The sequence below is a fragment of the Zalophus californianus genome, chromosome 9 (assembly GCF_009762305.2).
Source record: "Zalophus californianus isolate mZalCal1 chromosome 9, mZalCal1.pri.v2, whole genome shotgun sequence".
Lineage (NCBI taxonomy): Eukaryota > Metazoa > Chordata > Mammalia > Carnivora > Otariidae > Zalophus > Zalophus californianus.
This window is the reverse complement of record NC_045603.1, coordinates 114,926,293-114,946,403: the sequence shown is the minus strand read 5'-3', so window position 1 is coordinate 114,946,403 and position 20,111 is coordinate 114,926,293. Positions and strand designations below refer to the sequence as shown.

The following is a 20,111-nucleotide window of genomic DNA, read 5'->3' as shown; positions in this document are numbered from 1 at the left end:
GCTTGATAACAAATTAAATTAGAGCTGTTCTGAATATTTTCATTTTCTTCCTTTTTTCTTTAACTCGTGATCCTGAGATCAAGATCTGAGCTGAGATCAAGAATCAGATGCTTAACCAACTGAGCCACCCAGGTGCCCCATGAATATTTTCATTTTCTGCTGTGAATTATTTCCCCTACCTTTTTTATTTCTTCAACATATGCAATCATGGCTTCCTCTTTGGTCATATCACCCAATGAACTCCAAGCATTCCTAGAAATGAGAATATCCAAATAACAAAAAGACACGTTTTCCAATGGCTCAGAATACAATTTGTAGTCAATGCTATAGGGTCATCAATTTAAATCGGGCTCTCTACTTAAAGCCTACACAAAGATATTATGCTCTCAAAGGATCACTTTAAATGTACCATCTTAAAGAAAAGGATCAGAGTAAACTGTCAAATTGAATAGTATTTAAAACTAGTAAATACACAGCCCATCTATAGATTATAGACTATAGATTACAGAGACTATATTATATATAGTATAGAGCAGACACTATAGACTGTTGAAAAATATTTGCTAGGAACTCTTCAAAAATTTTATATTATAAAGAACAGTGACATAAATGAACATTTTAGAACTCTACATGAAATGAACTATCACAGCCATGTTTTAAATGAACAGAAGTTTTGCTTAAAAGTTTCCATTAATTTAAACAGGAGTCTAACTTATACACTCAAAAAATACAAGTGGTTTCCTACTTCTAAAAAACCAAAAATGTGAGGCAGAGGACATTTTTAAACCCCTAGATGATGAGAAGAGTCCTTTGAAATTTTTGCCTAAAATGAAAACCTTTCTTTTTACATATTTTTTCCAGAAGCAGTTTAAATCAACCAATGGTCATTTCTGAGGAAAAATCATAAAGTAAATCAACTTTCCTAAAACAGATTAGGTAACATACTGCTATTACATTTGACCTATTATCTATGACTATTCATAAAGAACTTAGAGGAAAGTACCGTACTAAGAAATCCTCAAAAGAGTTTAAGGACTTCCAATGCAGTGTAAAGAAATTTAGCCATTGGGCACCTGTGTGGCTCAGTCAGTTGGGCATCTGCCTTCAGCTCAGGTCATGATCCCGGAGACCTAGGATCAAGCCCTGCATCGGGCTCCCTGCTCAGCAGGGAGTCTTGCTTCTCTCTCTGCCCCTCACCCTGCATGTGCTCTCTCTCTCTCTCTCTCTCTCTCTCTCAAATACATAAATGGAATTAAAAAAAAAGAAAGATATTAAGCCATCAAAATGTGTGGCTCTTAAGACATGCTTCACCAATTAGCATACTCTGTTCATAACGTACAGTCTATGTTACAGAGGTATCTCCGGCTATTTTATGATTTTCTTAAGGATATTAAAAATCAAATTTCTATTCAAGTACAGTGGGACAGGAGGAACACAGCCTAGATAAAAAGTTAGCACAGCAGTCCCTTAGTCATACGCCTAGTTATCGTCTAAAGGCTCAAGGCAAACAGTGTCCCTTGGCAAGTAAAGTCATTATTTTTCTTGGTAGGTACAAGAGGCGGAAGAGTTTGTTTGTTTAACTGATTTTGGGAGTTGCTCTTCTTACGATAAATGAAAAAAACTCTATCAAAGGAAAGACTAACTGAAAATGATATTTTTTAATCTTTGATACACCTTTTGGTTTTATCTTCTTCTCTTCCCCAAGACTTTTCTATTTGTATGAAATTGTGTTAAAAGCACATGGAAGATAAAAATTGGATCTAGTACGTTAGAACACTTCTGCTCAGACTAATACATAACCACACAAATAAGTCATATGATAATTATGTCACTAACATAAAATCCCTTTCATAGCTCTCTATGTGAAATTACCATTTGTATCTTCCAATAGGATCCCAGAATCCAGGCCTTGAAAGTTTACAGGGACAGGGTCCTTCAGTTGCCTGCTTATAGAAGCCATAGAATTTGAGCATCATTTCATTTGTTGGCTGAAATGAACCTATTGGAAACATATTAAATACAGATCACTGGAGAATACAATCGACAATCTAAGGCTAGAAATCAGCTGAGCTATACCAATAGTGATTTTTAAATATTTCATCAATAGTTCAGATAACCTTTTATTTTTGTCTTACAGAAACAAACGTTATGGCTCTGGTAGTTGCTATACTCTTTTGATTTAAAAAAACTCAGATTTTTACACTTAAATAACAATGCCTAACATAGTCCAGTAAATAAAAGAATAAATGAACAAACAGGCCGTAGGTGTTATTAAAATAACTGGCAAATGTCATTTAAAAAAAGCAATACGTGAAAATATAGAATAACTGCATTATGCAACTATAATAATGTATTTTTTATTCAAAGATTGTGACAAACCAAACTGACTAGCATAAATGAAAAAGTTAAATGTACACTCTGCTTAACGGAACTTCCATATTAAGAAATTCAACTCCTCGGGGCGCCTGGGTGCTCAGTTGGTTGAGCGTCTGCCTTCGGCTTAGGTCGTGATCCCAGAGTCCTGGGATCAAGCCCCCAGTCGGGCTCCCTGCTCAGCAGGGAGTCGGCTTCTCCCCCCTTCTTGCCCAATCTGCTCTCTCTCATTATCTCTGTTTCTCTCAAATAAATAAATAAATAAAACATTTTTAAAAGAAGAAAGAAAACTCAATTTTCTTGGCCAAATTTCAATTTCTTGATGAATAAGGAAGTTTGGCTAAAATCAACCAGTGTGTGCTGTGGTAGAAAAAGAATTAATCCAAGATAAAAGCGATTTCTCGGGACACCTGGGTGGCTCAGTAGGTTAGGCATCTGCCTTCAGCTCAGGTCATGATCCCGGGGTCTTGGGACCGAGTCCTGTGTGGGGCTCCCTGCTCAGCAGGGAGTCTGCTTCTCCCTCTGCCTGCTGCTCCCCGATTGTGCTCTCCGACAAATAAATAAATAAAATCTTAAAAAACAAAAAAGACATTTCTCACTTCCTACCTCTGTAATTTTGGACACATCAATTCCATTGAAAATTAGTCTTCATATATGTCCCTAGTGTATATATAACTTTTTTTATGTTAAAAATTTCAAATTGTGGGGTGCTTGGGTGGCTCATCCAGCTAAGCATCAACCTTCGGCTTGGGTCATGGTCCCGGGGTCCTGGGATCGAGTCCCATGTCGGGCTCCCTGCTCAGCAGGAAGTCTGCTTCTCCCTCTCCCTCTGCCCCTTCCCCCTGCTCGTGCTCTCTGTCTCTCTCAAATAAATAAATAAAATCTTTAAAAAAAATTCAAATTGTATGCATGAGTGGTATAAGTTGCAATACTTAATAACACCCACCCCCTCTTCTCTAGAACCCTCGGTTTGTTTCTCAGCGTCCGTAGTCTCTTATGGTTCGTCTCCCCCTCCGATTTCCACCCCTTCCCTTTTCCCCTCCTACTATCTACTTTTCTTTTAACGTATAATGTATTATTTGTTTCAGGGGTACAGGTCTGTGATTCATCAGTCTTACACAATTCACAGCGCTCACCACAGCACACACCCTCCCCAGTGTCCATCGGCCAGCCTCCCCAGCCCTCCCACCCCCCACCACTCCAGCAACCCTGTTTGTTTCCTGAGATTAAGAATTCCTCCTATCAGTGAGATCATATGATACATGTCTTTCTCTGATTGACTTATTTCGCTCAGCATAATACCCTTTAGTTCCATCCACATCATTGCAAATGGCAAGATTCCGTGAAGGTGTTTAATGCGTAAAGATTTAGCTGGAGCACCCCTTTGCCCTTTTTAGCCTTTGCCTTTTACTTGCATCCTTCTTATCCTTGAAATGCTGAAATAGATGGAAGTATAGCAGCTGCCTTGTCCCACAGTGATGAAAGCCATGTACCAAGTTGGTGAAAACTGAAAGGGAAGAGGAGCCGCGGTCCTTGGTAGCTTCATGAACAACGGCACCGGCCTGGTACGGTCTGTGCAAAATCTGATCCAAGAAAAATATAGACATTTGTCTTTCCGTAGGGTTTTATTGCTTGAAGCAAAATGGAATTTCTAACTGAAGCAATCTGTAATAGACAAAAAAACCTTTTGTACAGAATGAAGAATTCTTACAGTTAATTAATACCAAAGGACAAAAAACTCCATAGAAAAATGGGTCAGGGAAAAGACTAGCACACAGCAGAAGAGGAATAACAAATGGTCAAAAACACAAATGGGAAGATAAGCTCTATAATAATCAGGGAAATGCAGATTAAAACAACAATGATATATCACTTTTTATTCCTCAGTCCTGCTAATGATCTTATGTCTGACAATATAAAATGCTGATGAGAATATGAACATACAGAGCGCTCATACATTCCCTTTTTTTAACTTCTTTTGTAAGATTTTATTTATTCATTTGACAGAGAGAGAGAGAGAGAGCACAAGCAGGGGGAGCGGCAGGCAGAGGGAGAAGCAGGCTCCCTGCTGAGCAAGGAGCCCGACGCCAGGTTGGATCCCAGGACCCAGGGATCAAGACCTGAGCTGAACGCAGCCGCTTGACCGACTCAGCCACCCACACACCCAGATCTCATACACTCCTGATGAGAATGTAAACTGATACAACCTAATGGAGACCAATTTGGTATTTTCTACCAAAAATGAAAATACACATACCTATTAATGAAGCAATTTCTGTTGTTAGCATAAATTCTAGAAAACTTTCACCCATGTGTGCATGGGGACAGATATAAGGATATTCATCAGAGAGCCGTTTGTAGTATTAAGCGGTTTGAAACAACCAAAATACCTTCAAATGGAGAGTACATAATGAAATATGGAACGCAGGAACGATGAAATACTATATAGCAACGAAAAGGAGTAAATTACACTAGACTCTATGAATCTTGAGAAGATAATGTTATGTGAAAAAATAAATTTTTAGAATATATAAAATACACAAAACAGAATTACAAATTGTTTATACCAACTTAGTATATAAAGTTGTTTTTCAATAAAAAGAGAAACAATAAATCTATGCTAGTGATTGCCTTGATGGGTAGAGGGACTGGTTACGGTGCATAAAAGGTCTGCATTTTCATCCAAATATTTTATTTCCCTTTAAGAAACAAACATGGAAAGTTGTGACAATTTTTAAATTTTTTTTAAGATTTTATTTTTTTATTCATGAGAGACAGAGGGAGAGAGAGAGAGAGAGAGAGAGAGAGAAGCAGAGGGAGAAGCAGGCTCCCAAGGAGCAGGGAGCCCGATGCAGGACTCGATCCCAGGACCCCGGGACCATGACCTGAGCCGACGGCAGACGCTTAACCATCTGAGCCACCCAGGCGCCTGACAATTTTTAAATTTTTTATAGAATTTTACCCAGTTGCCCTCCATTATTGAACAATCCATCTTTTCCCCCTGATTTGAAATACTAGTTCCCACAACCCAACAACAAAAAAACAATCAGATTTTAATATGGGCAAAAAGCTTGAATAGAGTTCTCTAAAAAAGATATGAAAATGGACAATAAGTACATTAAATGATCCTTAACATCATTAACTAGTAGGCAAATGCAAATGAGTTGTTTTTGGTTTCTTTTTAGATTTTCTGTTTCTTTACTGATATTTTCATTTTGTTCACACAATGCTTTCTTAACTTTCTCCACATCCTTCTTTAGTTCTTTGAGCATCTTTAAAAACAGTTGTTTTAACATCTTTTTCTAGTATATGTGCCATTAATTAGATCTTTATGAGTGATATTTGCTATTGTTTTGTTTTTTTCATTGGTCCATATTTACTGTTTTTTGTATGCCATGTGATTTTTTGGTTGTTGTTGTGGAATACTGGGCATTTGAATCTAATAATGTGGTAACTCTGGATATCAGATTCTCCCCTGTCCCCAGGGTTTCCTGTTTTTTGTTATTGCTTTTGTTTATTGTTATGGTTTGTTGATTGTTGTAGGCTGTCTGTGGGAGGATCAGCCTGAGGTAAAACTAAAATTCTTCTCAAGTCCTTTCAGAGCCTTTCCCTGGGCATGTGTGGTCACTTCTAGTTTTCTTGCGTTTGCAGTTGCTTTTTTTTTTTCTTAAGATTTTATTTCTCCATTCAACAGATAGTGGGAGAGAGCTCAAGAGAAAGCCGGAGCAGGGGGAGCAGCAGGGGGAGAGGGGAAAAGCAGCCTTCCCCACTGAGCAGGGAGCCAGATGCGGGGGTTCGATCCCAGGACCCTGGCATCATGACCTGAGCCGAAGACAGATGCTTAACAAATTGAGCCACCCAGGCACCCCAAAATAAATAAAATCTTTAAAAAAGAATTAACTGTGGAGGGGCGCCTGGGTGGCTCAGTTGGTTAAGCGACTGCCTTCGGCTCAGGTCATGATCCCAGGGTCCTGGGATCGAGCCCCGCGTCGGGCTCCCTGCTCGGCCAGAAGCCTGCTTCTCCCCTTCCCCCTGTTTGTGTTCCTTCTCTCGCTGTCTCTCTCTCTCTCTCTCTCTCTCTCTCTCTGTCAATTAAATAAATAAATAAAATCTTAAAAAAAATTAACTGTGGAAATAAAGGAGCATTGGTTCAAGGAAAAAGCTGAGGGGCGCCTGGATGGCTCAGTCGGTTAAGCCTCAGGTTCTTGATTTTGGCTCAGGTCATGATCTTGAACCCCAAGTCAGGCTTCTGGCTTGGGCTCAGTGGGAGTTGGCTTGAGATTCTCTCTCTCTCTCTCTCTCTCTCTCTCTCTCTCTCTCCCTGCCCCTCCCCCCTCTTGTGTGTGCTCTCTCTCAAATAAATAAATACAATCTATTATTTATTTGAGAGAGAGAGAGCACAAGCAGGGGCAGTGGCAGAAGGAGAGGGAGAAGCAGACTCCCCACTGAGCAGGGAGCCTGACTTGGGGCTCGATCCCAGGACTCTGAGATCATGAACTAATCCGAAGGCAGATGCTCAACCATCTGAGCTACCCCGGCGCCCCAAATAATAAATCTTAAAAGAAAAAGAAAAACAGCTAAATCTCAGTAAAAACAGTAAGCTTTGTGTTGTTTGAACTTGCCTTATTTCCATCCCTCTCTCCCTAGCTCTGCAGTCGCCTGGAAGACAAACTGTCTTACAATCATAGTGCTTTGGAAAGCATCATCCTAGCAGCCTCTGGATGGGGAAGAACAGGTTGGGAAAGCCCCCAAAAGTCCGATGCCCAGAGAATTACTGCTATTTGACCTTGCTGGCAGCTCCCTGGAAAAGCCCCATTCTCAGGACTTAGCTTTCACTTGACTCAGAACTCACTTAGCACCAACAATCCTATGTATTTGTTGAAAACCACTTTTAACTGTTTACCATTGCAGTGGCTGTGGCGGCCATAATAGGGAAAACAGAGTTTGAAAAAAATTTTTTAAGGAAAATCTGGAGAATGAGATGTCCAGAGAGGGTTTTGAAAAACCGCAACGTATATTTTTGGAAATCCAGAATACCACAAATCCATGCAGAGTTGTGCCTGTGCCCAGGAGACCGTGAGCTCAGTGGCTACAAATGACAAAGAATACAGACATTACAGAACTAGCTTGGAGAAGTCATTAAACAAACAAACGACAACAACAAACAGGAACAGCATAAACTCCTGGGGAGAAACCAGATGTTCTTGTGTATGAGTAACTTGCACAATGACACAGGTAGCACCCAGGCCACATAGATATGTATTGTAAAAGTTTCCCCACTTGCAGTGAACACCTGAAACTCTATTTCCTTTGATTATCTACTCTCTCTGGAAACTTCCCACACCAATCTCAGGGCATTGCTGTCAGTGCTAATGCTCTTACCAGATTTTCTTTTTGAGGAATGTGGATGTGGAACGGAGGGATTTGAGAGGAGGATTGGCTTCTTGAATGGTGGAGATGAAAAACTGGGGACACAAATTTGCCTTGATCTCCGCCATTTACAAAGGGTAGCAAAAACAAAACAAAACCTTTGCAAAGATACAGGGCACTAAATGAGAATACTTGCCTGGGTTCCTGATGCCCTTCCCAATGACTTGCACAAGTATTTTCTTAGGACTGACTGCATTGGAAGTTTTGAGTGCTGTGAGTGAGCCTGAATTCTCGTAGTGAGAACTTATTTTTTCTTTTTCTCTTTTCCCCTTTTGTCTTTTTCTTTCTTATGCTACCTCGGGTTTTGTTTTCTGTAACTTCCAACTAAAGATATACTAACTTTACATGGGCTGCCATTTGTCTTTAGAGCTTTTTAAATATTATTTTGTTCATTTGTAGGGAAAAGAGAAATCATTCTAGATATTTCCAGCACTAAGGGATTTATAAAACCACTGGAAGGGTTGGAGGACAAAGTTCAGGGAAGGGCCACGATTATCCAGTTCTCAGCTAGGTTCAAAGATTGAGATACGTGGGGCGCCTGCGTGGCTCGGTCGTTAGGCATCTGCCTTCGGCTCAGGTCATGATCCCAGCGTCCTGGGATCGAGCCCCGCATCGGGCTCCCTGCTCGGCAGGAAGCCTGCTTCTCCCTCTCCCTCTCCCACTCCCCCTGCTTGTGTTCCCTCTCTCGCTGTGTCTCTCTCTGTCAAATGAATAAATAAATCTTTTAAAAAAAAAAAAAGAAAGAGTGAGGTACTTGTTGTTGTTGGTAGGGTCAACGGTTCTGGGGACAGTTCTGTTGTCACCAAGGCCCGGAGCGTCTTACTGAAGTTGAAAATGAGAGGTGGAGGAGGTTGTGTTGATTCAGCAGCTTCCAAAATTAACAAGTGATTAATACATTCAAGCCATGCTGGAAATATTACAGCTTCTGGGAAAGAAGAAAAAACAACATGAGATTGCACTTAAAGGGTATATTTTTCCCCACAGGACTCCAGGAACTTGGCGTTTTTAGCCACTGCTAATTTTTAATTATTTCATGATAACAGCTTGTTCCACTCTAAAATAAGACTGGCGGGGCGCCTGGGTGGCTCAGTTGGTTAAGCGTCTGCCTTTGGCTCAGGTCATAATCTCAGCGTCCTGGGATCGAGCCCCATGTTGGGCTCTCCGCTCAGTAGGAAGTCTGCTTTTCTCTCTTTCTCTGTCTCTGTCTCTCAAATAAATAAATAAAATCTTTAAAAAAATAAAATAAAATGACACTGCCACTGTGAAGTGGCTTGACTTAAGGTGTCTAAGGTAGGACTTTCCCTCACGTTAAAGGAATAATCAGACCTGCCCGAAAACTAGCCTGTGGGTCTGGCGTGCTACAAATATGATGACTCTGTGTAAAAGAATTTCTACAACCAATTATAATAAAATTTGAAGGAGGGTTTACAATTCATTCTATCTCCTAAAATCCTCCTATCTTGTGTGGGCCTTGCTAAACTGTTTAAACAGAGCATTCTATTCACCCTCCTTCTCTGAGGATTCCGGGATGGTATTGTTAGTTTGAAAAGAAGCAGAGAGGTGATAATGGAGGGTTGTAGAATCCTGGGATGTCAGTTAATCCTAGAATGACCTGTAATGAACTGAATTATGTCCCCTGCAAAGTCCATATATTGAAATCCTAACCTCAAGTACCTTAAATGTGAATGTATTTGGAGATAGGGCCTTTATTTATTTTTTCTTAAGGTTTTATTTATTTATTTGACAGACAGAGAGAGAGAGAGAGAGCGAGCCCAAGCAGGGGGAGCTGCAGGCAGAGGGAGAGGGAGAAGCAGGCTTACTGAGCAGGGAGCCTGACTTGGGGCTCGATCCCAGGACCCTGGGATCATGACCTGAGCCAAAAGCAGATGCTTAACCCCGACTGAGCCACCCAGGCACCCCTAGATAGGGCCTTTAACTAGGTAATTAAGATGAAATGACGTCATAAGCTATGACCCTAATCTAGTATGACTGGTGTCCTTATCAAGAGACAAGATTAGGGGGTTCCAGGGTGGCTCAGTTGGTTAAGTGTCCTGACTCTTGGTCTTGGCTCACGTGGTGATCTTATGGGTCATGGGATAGAGCCCCGCTCTGGGCTCCACACTCAACCTGGAGTCTGCTTGGGATTCTCTCTCTCCTCTCCCCCTGCTCCCTTTCCCTCTCTCTCTCAAATAAATATTAAAAAAAAAGGACGAGATTAGGACATCGACACCAGGGAAAAGGTCCCACATGAGGACATAATGAGAAGATGACCATCTGCAAGCCAAGGAGAGGGGCTTTGGGAGACACAAAATCTGCTGACACTTTGATCTTGGACTTCTAGCCTGCAGAAGTGTAAGAAAATAAAATTTGTTGTTTAAGCCACTCAATGTGTGGCATTTTGTTTTGGCAGCCTGAGCAGACTAGCACGCACGCGTGCGCGTGCGCGCGCGCGCACGCACACACACACACACACACACTTTTTTTGGTAGAGGATGTGATCATGTCACATAGTGGTCGTGGATGGAGACAGGAGGGATGGTGGGGGAAGAAGCCTGGTTGCCTGACTCCTGGTTTCCTTCCATTATACCACATTTCTAGGCTATATTCTGGTTTGTTGACCACACAATTCTAATTTAGGATCCTGGGATGCAATATTGTGAATTAACTGTGCAGATGTCTGACGTTCACTAAGTAGGCAGTATCACTTGTATTCCAGAAAACACGAGAAGCAATCTTGTACCAAGAGAGTCCAAATTATTCTTTCCTGGCACATCTCTTAACCCCTCTGAAGTAAGGTCTTTATGATTATCAGCAATCTGCTATTTCAAAGTTGAATGTATGAAATTTCCATTTATCCCCATGCATATGTGCAGAATTTGCAATTACAAATTGTTTTTCATGACCAAATTGATTATCTTGACTAGACATCCACAAAATGAAATATATAAGGTCTGATTTTCAGCTTGAGCCTTCAGTATACACCATGTGGTTTAATATAAACACTCTTAACTCTTTATTCTGTTGGGATTTCTTTGAAAGACATTTCATTTTAATGTATTCAAACAAAACCCACAGAAAAATACTAAATCAGGGACGCCTGGGTGGCTCAGTTGTTTAAGCATCTGCCTTTGGCTCAGGTCATGATCCCAGGGCCCTGGGATGGAGTCCTGAGTTGGGCTTCTTGCTCAGCGGGGAGCCTACTTCTCCCTCTGCCTGCCGCTCCCCCGATTGTGCTCACTCTCTCTCTGACAAATAAATGAATAGAATCTTTTTTTTAAAGATTTTATTTATTTATTTGAGAGAGAGAGAGAGAGCCTGAGAGGGAGGAGGGTCAGAGGGAGAAGCAGAAGCAGACTCCCTGATGTGGGGCTCCATCCCGGGACTCCAGGGTCATGACCTGAGCCGAAGGCTCAACCACCTGAGCCACCCAGGCGTCCCAATGAATAGAATCTTTAAAACAAAACAAAACAAAACAAAACGAACCCCAAAACTCTTAAAAAATAAGAAATACGCTAAATCAGTAAATAGCATAAAAGTGTACATTGTGGGAGGGAAACTGGACCCAAAAGTTTTCATGATGTTCATAACTTAGTGTCATCATGTCTGCTTGCAATTTTTAATGTTAACTCTCCACCATTTAGTCACCTTTATAACTTGGAAAAACAAGTTGTCTCCTATCTTTCTGGGTTGGATGATTTTTTATCCTGTATCAAAGCTAACAAAAATATGTAATGTTTTCCCTGTTCTTTAATATTTGAAGCAAGGGATTTTTCTTCTGCTTGTACTTTCTTTGGGGTCAGCTTCAGTTAGATATACTTCAGTTACAATAAAACTCACTGATTGTAAGTGTGCAATTCAATAAAGGTTGAGAAGTGTATTTAGTCATGTAACCCTCACTACAATCATGATCTAGAACATTTCCATCACCTCTAAAAGTTTATTTGTGTCTGTTTGGAATTTGGCCTCTGGCAAAGTCTGGTCTAATTTTTATCACGGGAGTTTTGCCTTTTCTAAAATTTCATATAAATGAAATAATACAATACGTAGGTGTGTGTGTGTATGTCTTCTTTCACTTAGCAAATTGCATTTGAGATTCACCCATGACTTTGTATGCATATATAGTTTATTACATTTTATTGCGGAATAGTATTCTATTGTTTGTTTATCCATAGCTGGTTGAAGGACATTTGTGTTGTTCCCAGCTTTTAATGATTGTGTATATAGCTACTGTAAACATTCAAACAGTGGCTTTTGTGTGAACATACATTTTCATTTCTCTGGGGTAAATACCTACAAGCAGGATTGCTAGGTTATATATTAGGTATATATTTGGCTTTAGAAGAAACTGTGAAGACTGCTTTCCAAAGGGGCTGTAGCAGTTTGCCGCTAGTAAGGTATGAGAGTCCAATCATTCTTCATTCTATTGTCTGCTATTGTCAGGATATTTTGTTTTAGCTATTCTAATGGGTGTGTAGTGCAGTCTTTTAAAATTTACACTGCAGGGCGCCTGGGTGGCTTAGTGGGTTAAGCGTCTGCCTTCGGCCCAGGTCACGATCCCAGGGTCCTGGGATGAAGCCCCGCCTTGAGCCCTGCATCGGGCTCCCTGCTCAGCGGGTAGTCCGCTTCTCCCTCTCCTCCCTGCTCGTGCTCTCTCTTGCTATCTCTGTGGCTATTTCTCTCTCTCTCTCAAATAAATAAAATCTTAAGAAAAACAAAAACAAAATTTACACTACAGGGCTCCTGGGCCGCTCCGTCCATTAAGTATGGGGCTTTTTTTTTTTTTTTTTTTTTTTTATGTACTTGACAGAGAGAGACACAGCGAGAGAGGGAACACAAGCAGGGGGAGTGGGAGAGGGAGAGGGAGAAGCAGGCTTTCCGCTGATCAGGGAGCCCGACGCGGGGCTTGATCCCAGGACGCTGGGATCATGACCTGAGCCGAAGGCAGAACCTTAACGACTGAGCCAGCCAGGCGCCCCAAGTATGGGGCTTTGATTTACTCTCAGGTCATGATCTTAGGGTCATGAGATCCGGCTCCGTGTGAGGGTCCTGGCTCAGGGCAGAGCTGCTTAGGATTCTTTCTCCCTTTCCCTCTGCCCCTCCCCCAGCTCCAGCTTGGGCACACGTGTGCACATGCTCGCAAGCGCGTTCTAAGTAAGTAAATAAATAAAATTAAAAAAAATTTACACTACATCTTGGTGGAGTGCAGTGTTATCTTAGAATGGCCTTATTTATTTATTTCAAAGATTTTATTTACTTGTTTGAGAGAGAGGGAGTGTGTGCACATGAGTTTGGAGGGGGCGCTGCAGAGGGAGAGGGAGAGGGAGAAGTAGACTTCCGACTGAGCAGGGAGCCCCACACCGGCTGGATCCCAGGATCCTGAGACCGTGACCTGAGCAGAAGGCAGACACGAATGGACTGAGCCACCCAGGCGCCCCCAGTGTGGCTTTAATTTGCCTTTCCTTGATGAATAATGAGTTGAGTACCTTTTCCTATATGTATTGGCCTTTTGTGAAATGTAGTTGTCTTCTTTTGTCCATTTTTTATTGAATTGTTTTTTTTTTAATTGACTTGGAGGAATTTTTAAGAATTATATCCTGGGGGGGGGGTGGGGGAATGGGTTAGCCTGGTGATGAGTATTAAGGAGGGCACGTTCTGCATGGAGCACTGGGTGTTATACACAAACAATGAATCATGGAACACTACATCAAAAACTAATGATGTAATGTATGGTGATTAACATAACATAATAATAAAAAAAGTTTATATCCTGGGTATGAGTCCTCTGTCAAATGTATATGTTGTGGTTTATCTTTTCACTTTCTTACTAGTATTTTTTTAAGATGTTATTTATTTATTTGAGATTGAGAGAGAGAGTACAAGTGGGGGGGAAGGGCAGAGGGAGAGGGAGAAGCAGACTCCCTGCAGAGCAGGGAGCCGATATAGAACTTGATCTCAGGACCCTGGGATCATGACCTGAGCCGAAGGCAGATGCTTAACGGACTGAGCCACCCAGGCGCCCCGTATCCCTGGAAATCCCTGGAAACTATGAGTATATTACGTTATACGGTAAAAAGGACTTTGGCTCATAATCAAGTTAAGGATCTTGAGCTGGGGAGATTATCCTGGATTATCCATCTGGGATGTATGTAGTCACAGGGTCCTTATAAGGAAGAATGATGGTCAGAGTCAGAGAGGAAGAATGTGTTTATAGAAGGAAAGTCAGAGATTTGAAGACACTCTGCTGCTGATTTGAAGGTGGAAGAAGGAGCCATGAGCCAAACAATGCAGGTAGCTTCTAGAACCTGGAAAAGCAAGGAAACATATTCTCTGGAGTCTCCAGAAGGAACAAAGCCCTATCGACACCTTAATTTTAGCTGACTGTTCTGACCTCCAGAGCTGCGAAGATAATAAATTAGTGTTGCTTTATGTCACTAAATTTGTTGTAATTTGTAACAGCAGCTTTGGAAATGAATGTAATGTCTCACCTTCACACTTCACTAAAAAGCAGTTTTTCCATTTTTTCTTTATTTTTCAGTGCTTACTGTATCCTGTTTAAGAAATCTTTGCCTACCCCACACTTGTGAAGTTATTTGATATTTCCTTGCAGAAGCTTTATTGCTGGGATGCCTGGGTGGCTCAGTTGGTTTGAGCGTCTGCCTTCCGCTTGGGTTAGGATCCCGGGGTCCTGGGATCTAGTCCCGAGTTGGGCTCCTTGCTCAGTGGGGAGCCTGCTGCTCCCCCTGCTTGTGCTCTCTCTCTCTCTGATGAATAAATAAATAAAATCTTTAATTAAGGGGCACCTGGGTGGCTCAGTTGTTAAGCGTCTGCCTTCGGCTCAGGTCATGATCCCAGGGTCCTGGGATCAAGCCTCGCATCGGGCTCCCTGCTCAGTGGGAAGCCTCTTCTCCCTCTCCCACTCCCCCTGCTTGTGTTCCCTCTCTCATTGTGTGTCTCTCTGTCAAATAAATAAATAAATAAAATCTTTAAAAAATAATCTTTAATTAAAAAAAGAAGCTTTATTGCTTTACCTTTTACATTTGGACCTGTGATATATTCTGAATATGAATAAATTTTGGAGTATGTTGTGAGGTAGGTTCAATGTTCATTAAAAACAACAACAACAAAAAACAATAACAAGAACAAAAAACAAATGTCCAATGGCTCCAGCACATTTACTGAGAAAAAAGAATCCTTTCCCTCCTTGAATTGCACTGGCACTTTTGTCATCAATCCAATTTATGCATATATTTGTGTCTGTTCTTTTCTTTTTTAAAAGATTTTATTTATTTATTTGACGGAGAGAGACACAGTGAGAGCAGGAACACAACAAGCAGGGGGGAGTGGGAGAGGGAGAAGCAGGCTTCCCGCCGAGCAGGGAGCCTGATGCGGGGCTCGATCCTGGGACCCTGGGCTCGTGACCTGAGCCGAAGACAGACACTTAATGACTCAGCCACCCAGGTGCCCTATTTGTGTCTGTTCTTACATCAGGTTCATATTGTCTTAATTTCTGTAGCTTTATGGTAAATCTTGAAATTTGGTAGCATGTATCCTCTAACTTCATTCTTCTACTTTAGTATTGTTTTGGCTCTACTAGGGTCTTTGCATTTCCAAACAAGTTTTAGAACCACCTTGTCAATTTTTACAAACCTATGAGGATTTTGAATAGGGTTGTACAAGGGAAGCTGGTTTGGTACAGAAATTTAGATCCTTCAGCTAAATTTTACTCTATTAAATCTTTGAATATGGATATTTTTCTGGTTTGTCTGTTAATAACTGACTTTTAAAGTTTATAACAACATAAATTTATCATAGTAACATATGCTTATGGTATAGAGTCATATTTGCTTAATTCAGTGAGAGGGGAAAAATGGTGTTCAAACCATGGGTCATGAAATCAATTCAGTGGTCCTTATCAGCATTATGTGAAATGAAATAGAACAGGAAATATCAGAGTATATCATATTTAGTTTTGTAAAACCTTTATACCAGCAAGTATATATATATCTATGTTCTGGGTCATGTTGTATAGAATATTTCTTATTTTGAGTTGTGTTGAAAGCCCATGGGTACCGTATGGTGCTGGGTTTTACAGTTTTATCCCCACAAATCCCCTTTTTTAAGTTGAAGTGTAGTTGACACCGTTTGGTTTTAAACTAAGAAATATTGCCTGGGGGCACCTGGTGGCTCAGTCGGTTAGGTGTCTGCCTTCGGCTCAGGTCGTGATCCCAGACTGGTCATGATCCCAGACTCCCTGCTCAGCGGGGAGTCTCCTTCTCTGCCCCTCCCCTGGCTGGTGCTTTCTCTCTCTCTCTCTTGCTCACTCTCTCTCTCTCGAATAAATAAATAAAATCTTAAAAAAAAAAGAAACCTTGTCTGCTTACAGACTATAATTATCAAACTATTTTTTAAGTAAAAATACAAAGGATAGCATATTCAACTCAATTAACTTGGAGGTATGAGGGATAACTGCTTTGAATGGATTTTATATGAATCACAAGTATTTGAACAGACAGATTTAACTGAATTGTAGGAAAGAGCACTGATCTAGAAGTCAGAGAACTTTATTATTTTCAATGTTCTTAGTTAAATCCCTTGCTGTCTTATTTGGTAAAGATAGAAACAAATCTTTAGGTCATTTATCTCTCAGAGTTGTGGGCATGAAAGAAATCTTGTAATACTTTGAAAAGCAGGGGCAACTGTTTATTTACCTCCCCAGTGTTGTCGAAAGGTATCAATATATGGGGGCACCCAGCTGGCACAGTCAGAAGAGCATGTGACCCTCGATCTCAGGGTCCTGACCTGGAGCCCCACATTGGGTATAGAGATTACTAAAACAAAAAACAAAACAAAACAAAAACAAAACTAAAAAAGAAAGAAAGGTGTCAAATATGGATGTAAGCAAGCTTAGTGATGTCTGTAGTTAATTCTGGCTCCTGTGGAGACCAAATTTAAGAATATATCACATTCAAAAAAAAGTATTTAATGTAAAGGCTGTTTTTAGGCAAACAGGCTTGAGCAATGGAATGTAGAAAGGGCACATCGACCACCTGGCGAAATACAGACAAGCCCATCAGGGGACCCACCTCAAAATATCCATAGCCCTAACTAACCAATGGGCTTCTTACAACTGGGCACAGTTCCCCAAAAAAGGGAACATTCCATATGTTGCCATACCTCCTCATCTTCCCCCTTTAAACACAGCCCCCACCCACTGCCGCCTTGCAGACAGCCTCTCTGCTGTCCTGCCCCTGGCCCCTTGCGGTGGATTCAATAACCTTCTATTTCCTTTATTCTGCTTCACGTGAATTCTTTAACTGCTGGTGCTAGTGGCTTCCACCCAACTGTGGCCCCACATTTGGGGGCCCCCATCTGATCGAGAGAAGACACCCCATTTGGGCACCAAATATATCACATTTCAAGAACTTGGATGAAATAATGCTTGGATTAATGAAAATATTAAAGAAAGACTATTATGTCTATTCCAGACAATTATGGAGAGTAAGCTGTTTATTGATTTATGGATCTGGGAATCTGGTGGCTAGGGGTAGTTTTCTCATGTGGGAGGCTCACAGTTTTCCTTTTACAGGTTGAAAATTTTATGGCCTCTAGTAAAGATAATATTCAATAAATACCTATTGATGGGTCAATTTTTAAATATGTGATTGGGTCATGTTATTATCCCTATAGTTATTGTGATTTGAAATGACTTAGTGGAGAGATGAAATACGGATTTTTAAATGATTTTTAAATTAGTTTGCTGTTTGGCCATTGGACACCACTATTCATAACTCATTATATCAAAAGCATTTAATGTTCTTGTTGAAACGAAAATCTTGAGATATAGGGCCTTTTACACTATTATAAAGCGGTTGATAAAAAAAGACAACCAAATGATTTTTTGCAACCTAGATAATGCGTACCTAACTTCAAAACTGTAGGGAGTTATTTGCAAAGAAGAGACAAAGAAAAAGTGATTAGGATGGGATAACACTGAAATTATGTGTATTTATTTTTAAATTGTGAATCTTTACAGGTACGGAGTATCATTCTTCAACTCATACCACCAGTGTGTAGTACATTGCTTGGTACAGAGCTGGCAATGATAAATGTTTGCTAAATTTTATTTTTTTTAAGATTTTATTGATTTATTTGAGAGAGAGAGAATGAGATAGATAGCACGAGAGGGAAGAGGGTCAGAGGGAGAAGCAGACTCCCTGCTGAGCGGGGAGCCCGATGCGGGACTCGATCCCGGGACTCCAGGATCATGACCTGAGCCAAAGGCAGTCGCCCAACCAACTGAGCCACCCAGGCGCCCTGTGTGCTAAACTTTAAATGAAAAAATTGAGGGTGGAGGAAGTTTAGAAAGTAAAGCCTGAGTCGCATTATGTCTGAGAAGAGGAAGTAAAGATTTGGATTTCTTCATATTCTAGCCCTTTTTAATCCCGTATCAGAATTGGTATCTCTAATTCACTGACATTTCCTAATCAAGCAAATTCTGCCAATTTTCTTTTTTTTTTAAAGGAATATAAAACTATTTATTGACCACTGTTTACCATATGTTTATTTACAATAAAGTAAACAATATACAGTTGGATAACATTCTGACTACAAAGTTACTGTTTTTCCTGGTTTCTGCTGAACCAGTAACTCAAATACTGAGAAGACTGAGCCTCCATGTCAGGAACGAGTTGGGGTAAAGAAAATACATGCAGGTTAAGAATTTGGATTATAAAAGTCTGTTCACCCATTTATTCCAACAGGTGCTAAATTGCCAACATCTCTAACCATCTGATTATGATTAGGTTTCCATGAACAAAGTCTTAGACATTCCATGAATCATGACCTTTTAGTCAATACAGCACAGAGATTTCAACTTCTTGAAAAGGAATGGTTCACTAGAAGGAACCTTTAAATGTCCATTTAACTAAGTTTTGCTTACCTAATTGAAACACACCAGGACTTGTCTAGTTTTGTCATTTGGGTGGGGAGGTTGTCGGTGGTGATAAAATTTTCCTTTCAGGGATCTTGCACGTGAGCTTGCATTTATGACTGTAGATATGAATATGGATTCTGATATGGCTGCTTTTAAATTGTCCAATTTAAAAATCTGAAAGGTTAAGGCTTCAGGAAAAACTTCAGTTTAACTTTAAGTGATTTATTTCTTAAGTTGCTGAAAATGATAGCATCCCGGAAACACGGGCTTATCCATGGTTATAAATGCTGTTTTTGTTTTGGTGAATGTTAAAAAACAAAAAGCTTTTATGTATGTATTTTAAGTATACACACAAAAACCCCCTAAATAAACAAAAAATCCAGAATGGTCCTTAGGCATATAGGAGTTAAACACAAATTCTGACTGAGTAATGACTATGAAGATTTCCCCCAACATTTAGAAAAGGTGTTCTCTAATGCAGGGGGATAATATACCATGGTCTCAAATACTTTTTTTCTGATAAAGGAAGCAACTACAGAAAGCTTTTATTTGTTCAAAGTAACCAGTGCTATAGATGCAAAAAAACCCCAACAACTCCCCCAATACTACTTCAAAACAAACATATCGAACTTGATTTTCATTAGAATGTTATTTCTTCACACTAATAAATCAAAAAACAAAGACCCGGATTTTATATATATATATATATATATATGAAACAATGCAACAATTATTGAGCTTCATCTTCTGGACAAGAATGCCAAGTTAGTCTCTCTTCATAAAAAGCAATTACAATCTGAGGACACTTCATATTTGCCTCTTTTGCCAGCACCAAGTCTGCCTCATCTGAATCTTTCCACTTCATGAGAGACATTAATTCTCCACTGCTGTCCGTGGCACCAATTATTCGTTCAGGATCAAGACCTCTGGCAAAGCCTCTTGGTTTATCAGCAGCATCTCTTTTCTTCTTTGATTTGCTATCATCAGATTCACTGTCAGATAAAGATTTTCTTTTTGTACCATCTTTTTCTTTACCAGCTTTTTGAGAATTAAGAAATGCTTCAATTAACTCTGGACAATCTAAATTTTCTTCAGGTTCCCAAGTATTGTCCGCATCTGTAAATCCCTTCCACTTCAGGAAATACTCCACCTTCCCATTCACTACACGTCGGTCCAGTACTTTTTCCACCACAAATTCTTCAGGCTCTGCCTCTTCTACTTTTTTACTCTTTCCATTTTGTTTCTTTCTCATTTTTTGCAATGTAGTTTTATTGGAGGCCACTTTTTATTGCAGACTTGAAGAGCTATTATTCACCGCCTCCGAGCTGCTCCGGGTCCCGGGTCTGCGGCGTCTCCGGCCCTGCGCACCTCAAGC

The 20,111-nt window shown here is 40.5% G+C and overlaps 1 protein-coding gene across 1 annotated transcript; it reads right to left on the bottom strand.

The window, feature by feature from the left end:
• Positions 1–19,155: 19,155 nt before the first annotated feature.
• Positions 19,156–20,003, bottom strand: LOC113915691 (chromobox protein homolog 3-like). The gene has a single exon (XM_035721916.1). It carries the CDS (start codon positions 19,986–19,988, stop codon positions 19,467–19,469), a length of 522 nt encoding a protein of 173 aa, XP_035577809.1. The 5' UTR covers positions 19,989–20,003; the 3' UTR covers positions 19,156–19,466.
• Between the last annotated feature and the right edge of the window lie 108 nt (positions 20,004–20,111).